Genomic DNA, 9971 nt, shown 5'->3' with positions numbered 1-9971 from the left:
CCAGACCTCGCGCCACAGACCCGGTCACTGCAGCTTACCCCTGCTAGGCCGTCCCCCCCAACAGTATCCAAAGCGGTATACTTATTGTTTAGGGGAACAACCGCAGGTGATCCCTGCACTGCCTGCTTCCTCTCCTTCCCACCTCTAACTGTTACCCAGCTACCTCTGTTCTCTGGCGTAGCTATGTCCCTGTAGCTTCTATCTATCACCCTCTCAGCCTCTCGAATAATCCTCAGTTCATCCAACTCCAGTTCCAGTTCCCTAACTCGTTCTGTGAGGAGCAGGATCTGACTGCAGATGAAGTCGGCAGGACTTCACAATCTTCACAGAGATCACTTAAAAATCAATGCGAGTCAACCGAGCAACTTCAAACCAAGTACTGTTGCGCTCAGATTGTTTATTCTACACCCAATATTGCCCTGTCCCTCACTACTGACACATCATCAATTCACCAGTGACACAAACCCATATTATCATTTAAATCATAGTCATAGAGTTATCAGCATGGAAACAGACGCTTTGGTCCAACTCATCAGCACCAACCAGATATCCTAAACTGATTTAGTCCCATTTGCTAGCATTTTGCCCATATCCCTCTAAACCCTTCCTATTCATGTGTCCATCCAGATACCTTTTCAATGCTGTAACTGTACCAGTTTCCAACACTTTTTCTAGCTGCTCATTCCATACATGCAGTGCCCTCCATGTGGAAAAGGCCTAAATTTTTCTCATCATCAAGCATTCCCCTACACCTATCAGCCTTGTCCTTCACAAGAACAGGAACAAGCTGTCTCTGAACTCTCATTAGATTATTTTTAAAGGCCTGCGAACAGGCCTCCCCCAATCAACTTTTGAAAGCTCCTGCCTCATACCATCAAAATTGGCCTCACTCCAATTTTGAACTTCAACTTTTAGATCAGGTCTATCCTTTTCCATAATTATTTTAAAACTAATAGAATTATGATCACTTGCCCCAAAGTGCTCCCACACTAACATCTCAATCACTAGAGGGAATAGGGATAACCCCGGGAATTACAGGCCAATTAGTCTTACTTCGGTGGTAGGCAAAGTAATGGAAAGGGTACTGAGGGATAGGACTTATGAGTATCTGGAAAGACACTGCTTGATTAGGGACAGCCAGCATGGATTTGTGAAGGGTAGGTTTTGCCTTACAAGTCTTATTGAATTCTTTGAGGAGGTGACCAAGCATGTGGATGAGGGTAGAGCAGTGGATGTAGTATACATGGATTTTAGTAAGGCATTTGATAAGGTTCCCCATAGTAGGCTTATGCGGAAAGTCAGGAGGCAGGGGATAGAGGGAAATTTGGCCAATTAGATAGAAAACTGGCTAACCGGTCGAAGGCAGAGAGTGGTGGTAAATGGTAAATATTCAGCCTGGAGCCCAGTTACAAGTGGAATTCTGCAGGGATCAGTTCTGGGTCCTCTGCTGTTTGTAATTTTTATTAATGACTTAGATGAGGGAGTCGAAGGCTGGGTCAGTAAATTTGCAGATGATACAAAGATTGGTGGAGTTGTGGATAGTGAGGAAGGCTGTTGTCGGCTGCAAAGGCACTTAGATATGATGCCGAGCTGGGCTGAGGATCAAGAGTCTTGAAGTGATGTTGCAACTGTACAGGACTTTGTTTAGGCCACATTTGGAGTACTGTGTGCAGTTCTGGTCGCTTCACTTTAGGAAAGATGTGGAAGCTTTGGGGAGGGTGCAGAGAAGATTTACCAGGATGTTGCCTGGAATGGAGAATAGGTCGTACGAGGATAGGTTGAGCGTGCTAGGCCTTTTCTCATTGGAACGGAGAAGGATGCGGGGTGACTTGATAGAGGTGTATAAGATGATCAGGGGAATAGATAGAGTAGACAATCAGAAACTTTTTCCCCGGGTACAACAGAGTGTTACAAGGGGACATAAATTTAAGGTGAAGGATGGAATGTATAGGGGAGATGTCAGGGGTAGGTTCTTTACCCAGAGAGAGTGGTGGGGGCATGGAATGCGCTGCCTGTGGGAGTGGCAGAGTCAGAATCATTGGCGAATTTTAAGTGGCGATTGGATAGGTACATAGATGGGTGCTTAAGCTAGGACAAATGTTCGGCACAACATCGTGGGCCGAAGGGCCTGTTCTGTGCTGTATTGTTCTATGTTCTATGTTCTATGCCCTGCTTTATTCCCCAAGACAAGGTAAAGTTGTGTTCCTTCTCTGATAGGTACATCCACATATTAAATAATAAAGTTTTCTTGTCACAAATTTATTAAACCCCTCTCCATCTAAGCTCTTAACATTATGGCAGTCCCAGTCTATTTCTGGAAAGTTAAAATCCCCCACGATTATCACCTTATTGTTCTTACAGATATTTGAGATCTCCTAACATATTTGCTTCTCAATTTCCCACTGACTGTTGGGGGGGTCAACAGTACAATCTCGATAAGACAATTATCTCTTTCTTATTTCTCAGTTCCACCCATTAACTTCACTAACATTCTACCAGAAATGTCCTCCCCAAGTACAACTGCAATGTTATTCTTAATGAAAAATGTCACTCCCCCCTCCTCTCTTCCCCCCTTTTCTATCCTTCATATAGCATCTATACCTAGGAACATTAATCTGCCAGTCCTATCCCTCCCTGAGCCACATTTCTGTAATAGCTATGATATCTCAATCCCATGTTCCGAACCATTCCCTTAGTTCATCTGCCTAACCTTTCAGGCCTCTTGCATCAAAATAAATGCAATTTAATTTATTAGTCATATCTCATTCTCTATGGTGTTTTTGCCTGCAGTGACTCTTTAACTTGCTCCCCTTAACCACTGCACTTGTTTCATATTTATCTCTTTACTCACTGTCGCTTTGGAACCCATCCCACCCTAACCCAGTTCTTAAAGGCCGAATTAATTTCCAATTATTCTAAATCCTTCCATAGTAGTACCAAATGAAAGATTATCTAATCCCAACATTCCACTGCAGAGGCGTCAATCCTCAGGACTTGCATTTCAATGCCACTCAAGTTCACCAAAGGTCTGTTTCTGTGCTGTATAACTCTATGCCTCAGGACCAGGCTCCCAGTATTACCCTTAATGCTATCAAACCACATGACTATTCCTTAAGCAGATATGGTTCCTGCACCTAAATAGATATTAATTCCAACTTGTGTATTTTATGTAGCAACAGATTATGTATTTTTAGCTTTGAAAATTGTTTGAGATGAGATAGAAGCCATTAGAAACCATAAATGTCATATAAAACAGTAAAGTATATTACAAATAAAATCTATTATCTATAAATTCCTACAATGGCTTACATGTTCAACTTGTTCAAGTGCAAATTCCAATATACATATTGAAACTGTAAATTTATCATGATACAAAACTTTCATAACAGAATTTAAAATATGCTGCAAGTACACAACAGATCAGGCAGCATCAATGAAGAGAGAAACAGAACCTATACTTTAAGTCAACATCATCTCGTATGATCTGCTAACTATTTACAGCTTTTTCTACTTTCATTTCAGATTTCTAACATCTGTATTTTGTTGCCTCTGTTTTAGTAAAAATGAAATGTGATGCATTCAGCCATTGATATTATACAAATCATTAGCTGTGATGTAATCATTTTCATGAGATAAATATCACTGTTGTTATAAAACACTGCATCCTCAAACTTACTATAACCAAAACCAAGAGAGATCTGCTTGCACATTTTTAAATAAAAAGACCTGCTTCACCAGAGGGAAAGTCAGTAAAAAAAAGCTGGAGCTCTATTAAATGTATGGCTCAGGCCAGAATGTCACTGGCAAGTTTTACTGGTTAAAATTAAATTTTATGATTTCAGTTCCAAGGTTTGAAACACAGAGTAAAATCACTCCTGAAAACCCACTAAAGCTTGAGAAAGTTAATTCACAGGTGTGACCAATTAAGGTTTGCTCCAAACGTGGAAGAGACTGAATCTGTGAGGAACTGTTCCTCCAAACACAGACTTTGACCTCTCTCATATTCAATATTCCCTTCCTCCTCTTCTAACAGCTTGTCAAGAACAAAACTGAGCTCCATATATAAATATCAACAAAGTTCACCGATATCAACTTGTATTGTGGACCACACAGAAAAATATTTTAAAAATTCCAAAATTTTCTAATGTAAAACTGAGTCGTATTTTTGCTCTATTTTCACTATTAAAAGTAATTTTCTCCTTCAAATCATCTTTCAATTTTTCTCTTTCTGCTTCATGATTCAAACTGGGGTAAAATTCTAAAAGAATCCAACAACCTTCTGCTCGCTTAAAAATTGGCCATATTTCCTTGTGTATGCTTCATCACAGCTTATAAACATGCTCATACAAGAGATCACTAGTGTGGCCAAAATAAATAAATCTTACTTCGGCCTGCAAATTCTGGGGTCAGCTCAAGTACCTTAGTGCTTCCCCAGCTGAGTTCACCTAACACTAGGTTCAAAACAGCTCAAGGGCAGCACATGATTCACCATCAGAAACCCAGAAAATTCAATCATTGAGATGACCAATGATACAAATGTCGTCCCCATTGGGAAAAGACAAAATATTTAAGGAGGTGATCATCCAATTACAGATTTTGTCTGTACCACGCTCACAGCTCAGGTTCTTCAATCACAGGGTTCCATTTTGTCAATTCTTAGTGACACAATCTATGATAAGAAGAGCTGCAAGGGTATGAAAGAGAGAACCTGAGATCTGGGAAGCTGAAGCACTTATTTCTGGTAAGTCATGCTGCCCACATCATCAATCACTTCAAGAGGAGGCTATTTTGAAAGGAGGTTAAAAAATTGTCTATGTTCTAGACTTTAGGGATATGTGTGCACTGCTGGAGATTCACTTTTCTAGGAGATCCAAGGGGTTCAAAAGAAGCCACAGTGAAGGCATTTAACTCAGAAATTAGGCTGTCTTTGTACAGATCTTGAAAGTAGGATGTTACTCAGGTCAGAGATGTGAACTCTTTAAAGATGACAAAAAAAAATTAGATCATATAGATTACGCTGGTGTTAGCCCAATTTTAAGAATGGATGATAAAGATAGGAAGTACCTCTGGGAATTAAACTCTTTCTTTAGTGTGGGTCAAATGTTGTTTCACCTTCGAGTTTGTCATAAGTTGTGAAGAATTAGATAAGTATTCAAAGGGGAAAAATAGTGCAGGGCCATGCAGAAATATAAGCAAGAGCAAAAAATGATCTGAACGTTCTCTGTAACTGAAGACTCTCTATGTCAACATCTTTGTATCTAAAATAGTGTGTAAGTGACAACTTATAAATTTTTTACTGCACTTATTGGAGTACATGTGACAATAATATTAATTCAATTCTATTCAAAAAGCATCATAGATACAATCTGCCAAATAGATCCCTTCCACGTTGTAATATTCTATAACTTCTTTCACTTTCAATACCCATTATAAAAGGATGGCATTTGGCCGTTTGTGAGTTAAGAACCTCTAAAAAGTAACATATGTCTTTAATGCAACTAGGTGCTTCTGAGCTCAGAGATTCCAATCAATATCTCATTAAAACATGGATGGTCCTGTAGGGAGGTGCATTAGTTTGGGAAAAAGAAATGAAATGAGAATTAAACCATTTGTTATCTGATGCTTAGCTTGGTGCTGTAGAATTAATTTGTGCATTCACTTTATTGTACAATTGGAACTTAAAAGTCAGTACCTTGACGTATTTGTCAGCACTCACTTTAAACTTTCTGAACAAAACCAAACAATGCTGGAAAGTGCAAACTGCTTGCAATTAATGTTTTGATGTGCAGCCTGTGTTAGACTCATCTCCAATAAGTTACTTTGTGCCACAAAGCTAGGCTTTTCATTTTGAAGGTGATTTGGGAAAATTATCAATAATAAATTAATAAAAACATGATAATTATACATTCCAAGTTGAATACATTATATGTATATATGCATACAATAGCGTTTAGTGTTGTGTTACCTTACCTACGTAAAGAAGGAAACCCAGAAAATATTTCAACAGAAATGCAGAAGTTAATGCGACTGCATGACGAAGTCACCTAATTACAGAGTCAGAGATAAAAAGGGGGAGAAACAGAAAACAAAAGGAGGCAATGAGAATGAAAAAAGAGCCCCTGAAAACCAAAAGGTAGCCCTCAATTATTCTGAAGAAAAGCATTCCATGGGGAGAAAAACGTAGTTTGACTCCTGTCTAATATCGATCAACAGTCATACCTGGGATCTTCCAATTCTATATGGCTCAGCAGCACATCATATAGTAAGGCAAATTTCAGGAACCTCCTATTTAAAGTCTTTTTTATTCCCACTATGTAAGTTCACTAACACAACACTTCACTGTACTTAAACTTATAAAGAATAATGACTGTCTGGAATCAAGTTACAATTCGGTAACTTCATCGTGGGATTCAGACACTACCATTAACCATCAGACACTATAAGGTTCACAACCATCACAAGACTAAATACGTATTTTCAACTCACTGAAGTATTCCTTAAAAAAGCAATACATAGTTTTCTTTGTGAGTTTTTACTTGGATCGTATTTGCACGCAATGGACAACATTCACATAACTGTGCTAAAGTCTAATAATATCAAGGCAAATAAGAAAATGTGCAGTTAGTGCATGTTAGAAAGTAGTAAAAGATAAAACAAGATTTGCTCTGGAATGTTTTCATTGTTGTAGTTGAAAACTAGAGAGATGGACAGATATGGTTAACTGAATAGCTTCATGTATGCATTAAGCTTCTAGGCCACATTATTTCCTTTTATAACTTACTTCTACTTGTAAAACTTGTAAGCTTCATGTATTTCTCACAAGAAGATTAGATTTACTCCTGCATTGCACCAGGCTATTCTAAGGCCAACTTTTAGTTGATGTCTTTTAATAAAACTCAATTGTTTCACCATCAGAGTCAGGAAACGTAATTCAAAAACGATCGATCTAAGTGACCTATGTACTAATCTTTCTATTTTGTTTTAAACGATAGGCCCTTTTATGAGAGACAGCCATTTCCTGTACAGATGTCTGCAGCATGAATGAAGACTTACAATTTTCTTTTAATGTTATTTTAATAAAAGTTGGCACTAAAGCATAAACAAAAAGGTCATGAAAGAAAGCATGGTTGAAATATTAACTTTTGCTTCACCCTGAAGATGTACTATAACTTTAACTCTTTGTCTTCACTGACCAATACGGAGTATTCTTAGAAATAGTTCTTACAAAGAAAAGTTAAAATGCTAGTTATCAAAGTAAATCAAAATCATAATATTTTACGACTTCCACTCTGACTAAAAAGAAAGCAACAAACTATTTTAAAAATGTGGTTTTCCTCAAAAGCATGAATACAGACAGCTCAGAAGAATTTTTGTGATTGTTGTACACATGGCTTTTGTTTAGATGGCAAAAGGAGTCAATGGTTTCTGCAATAACTAAAAAATGACAATGTAACTACAGGCAATAAAAAAGTTTACAGCTTTTTCTGACAGTCATAAGAGATAACAAAGTAAAAGTCCTGGGATGCAGTGCCTACCACTGTGAACAGCATTGGTATATCTTTTAGCATCCTTAAATCAATCAGAGATTAGATAATGAAATATGCACAAGCCTTTTCCCAGAACCTTTGACAAATCACACACAATCCTAAATCTTCATAAATCACGATTAAAGACAAGGATATCATCACCAACGCATATATCTTTTCTAGCCTGACCTGAAGACTAATGAGAAAAGCCCTGGACTATCTCCTCTGATTAATTAATTCAAAATGTCTGCCGTTATTCAAATGTGAGGCTGGTATTATTTGAATAACACTTGACAGCAATGCCTGAAGATATAATCTCTGATTTGCAAATCTGCATCTGCATTGCTGTAATGGTTCCTATAACAGTGACCTTAGAAGATGCTATTTTATGAAGTCTCGGCTGTTCTAGCTATCGGCACTTCACAAAAAGAAAAAGGGAAAAAAATCAGCTTGTGAATCCCATTGTCCACGATGAAATAAATCAATCATGGTGACAGAAGTAGGACTGAAATGAAAGCCTGAACTCAACAAATATTCAGTGTCAGCAAAAACATCTGCTGTCAGATTCGACTCTAAAATTTCACTGCAACATTGACAAATCACGTTTTGCTTTATTTGACTGCAAATTTGGCGAAAATTCTAGTATTGAAATGATTTTAGCAAAATTTTGATATTTTTCAGTGCACAAGATTGGTGTAAAATTTTAAAACGTGCACTCCAAAGAAGGAAGTAGTTCTTAGTGCAAAATCAGAGATTGCAAGACATTGTAGGTTAAGTTTAGCATTTGTAAGACTAAGACCAGCAGTCCCTGTATAAATGTCAAGGATATTTTAAAGTGTTTCATCTTGAATGCTGTAGAACAAGTACTGGGTTAACTACAATTGTCCAAGAGCTTCTATTTCCATAAGTTTTACTCTCTCATAGTTTCAAATTCCAAGTTACAAGCAGCTATTAAAATCTTATAAACAGAGATGACAATGACGCCCAAAGTAACATATGTTGTAATTCAAAATAGTCGGGTTTTTTTTTCAAAAAGCTTAGTTCAAAAATACGATAACAAATTGTCATCTGAAACATCTCCAAATAGGATGTTGATAGCAGTCTGCTATCTGTTTTGGAAAAACAGTGATGCAACTGTCTTTCTGGCAGTGCCAAGAATCATGACAGAATGGATTATTAATAAGAGACTTATCCAGAGAAGTATATTAATTTATGTCTTCCTGCCTGGTTCAAAAGACAGATCAACCTTCCCACGTTCTGCAAAAACCAAAACTGGTTAACTGAAAAAGTATTTTGATATGACCAGTAAAGAAGAAAAGCCATTTGCATTTACCCATGTTTTACTGTAAAATTGAACTTCTGGACCATAAAATTGATGAGACTATTTATTATAAATGGCCTTCATAATTATCTGAAATTCTTCACAATAAAAAAAATCAGAAAGATAACTATTTAAATTTAATTTACAGTAATTTCAACAAACAGATAAATAACAGAAGAACAAAATAGCTGCAATGTACTGCATCTGACCTCCACTTTTGGAAGAGAATAAACATAGCCTTCGCTTTTCAATCCCCATCAAACCAGAGTAAAAGGAGGGCCAGCATTCTCCTGCTCACAGCCATTAATCATAGCTTTCGCTGAGCAAGTGCGTATTAATTTCTGTCATCCCAAACATCATCGAGTATTGTTGCAGCACCATTTGCTCTCATTCACTACCAGTCGTTACCAGTTTCTCAACACTGAGCTGAGACAGAGCGAATGGTGTGGATTTCAGAGTTAGAGGCATCTATCCCTAGGGTGCTGACACCAATTAAGCCATTTCAAGAAGGAACGAGAAAGTCCCAACCCTTGTATGTAATAATACCCAGCACCTAATATTGGCATGTTGCCATTTTCTATTGCTATATTTACTTTAAGTGCACAAATGTTACTGATCAGAATTCAATTTTAGTTACGCTTTCATTTTTTTCAAAACCTGGCTGTGAAATTTCATGTCGGAATACTTCAAACCAGAAGCCTATGTCTGAAGAATTAAGAGGAGAAAGCACATTGATATTAACAAAGAGAATTATGTTTAATACAGCACAAAATGATAACAATTACATTCAGAAATGGTGGATTTTTAAAAACTTTCTAATTCAGATCAAAAGGTAATTCCCACTTAGAAAACTGCTAACAAAAGGTTTAGTATTGTCCCAGTCTGTTTTAATTAAAATCTTCTGAAAGATTTCAGGCATTTACATCTGCTTTTAAAACCACTCTTTCAGGTTTTACAGTTGCCTTTCTTTGGCAGGCAACAAACTCCTCCTGTCAAAGTCACTGTGGAATAATGCAAGGTTTGTTATGAATTAAATATTAGAAACCCTAACACAGCAGCCAATAAGAATTATTTGCCTTATTAAAGCAGCAGAAGAGCACTGATTAAATTTTCATTGCATTGCA

General features: G+C 37.3%; 1 protein-coding gene across 4 annotated transcripts in view; it reads right to left on the bottom strand.

The window, feature by feature from the left end:
• LOC122564856 (pre-B-cell leukemia transcription factor 3) overlaps positions 1-9971 on the bottom strand; it is a 251920-nt gene that overhangs the window by 229943 nt on the left and 12006 nt on the right. The window contains exon 1 of one of the 4 annotated variants that reach the window (XM_043720213.1): positions 9057-9123. The exons of the other annotated variants lie outside the window; for them this stretch is intronic. Coding sequence (XP_043576148.1) covers positions 9057-9105 — 49 coding nt within the window. The 5' untranslated portion in view covers positions 9106-9123. Of the gene's footprint in view, positions 1-9056; positions 9124-9971 lie in introns of those variants that run through there. 4 annotated transcript variants of the gene reach the window in all.

The sequence above is a fragment of the Chiloscyllium plagiosum genome, chromosome 30 (assembly GCF_004010195.1).
Source record: "Chiloscyllium plagiosum isolate BGI_BamShark_2017 chromosome 30, ASM401019v2, whole genome shotgun sequence".
NCBI classification, from domain to species: Eukaryota; Metazoa; Chordata; class Chondrichthyes; order Orectolobiformes; family Hemiscylliidae; genus Chiloscyllium; species Chiloscyllium plagiosum.
This window is presented reverse-complemented; position numbering and strand designations above follow the sequence as displayed.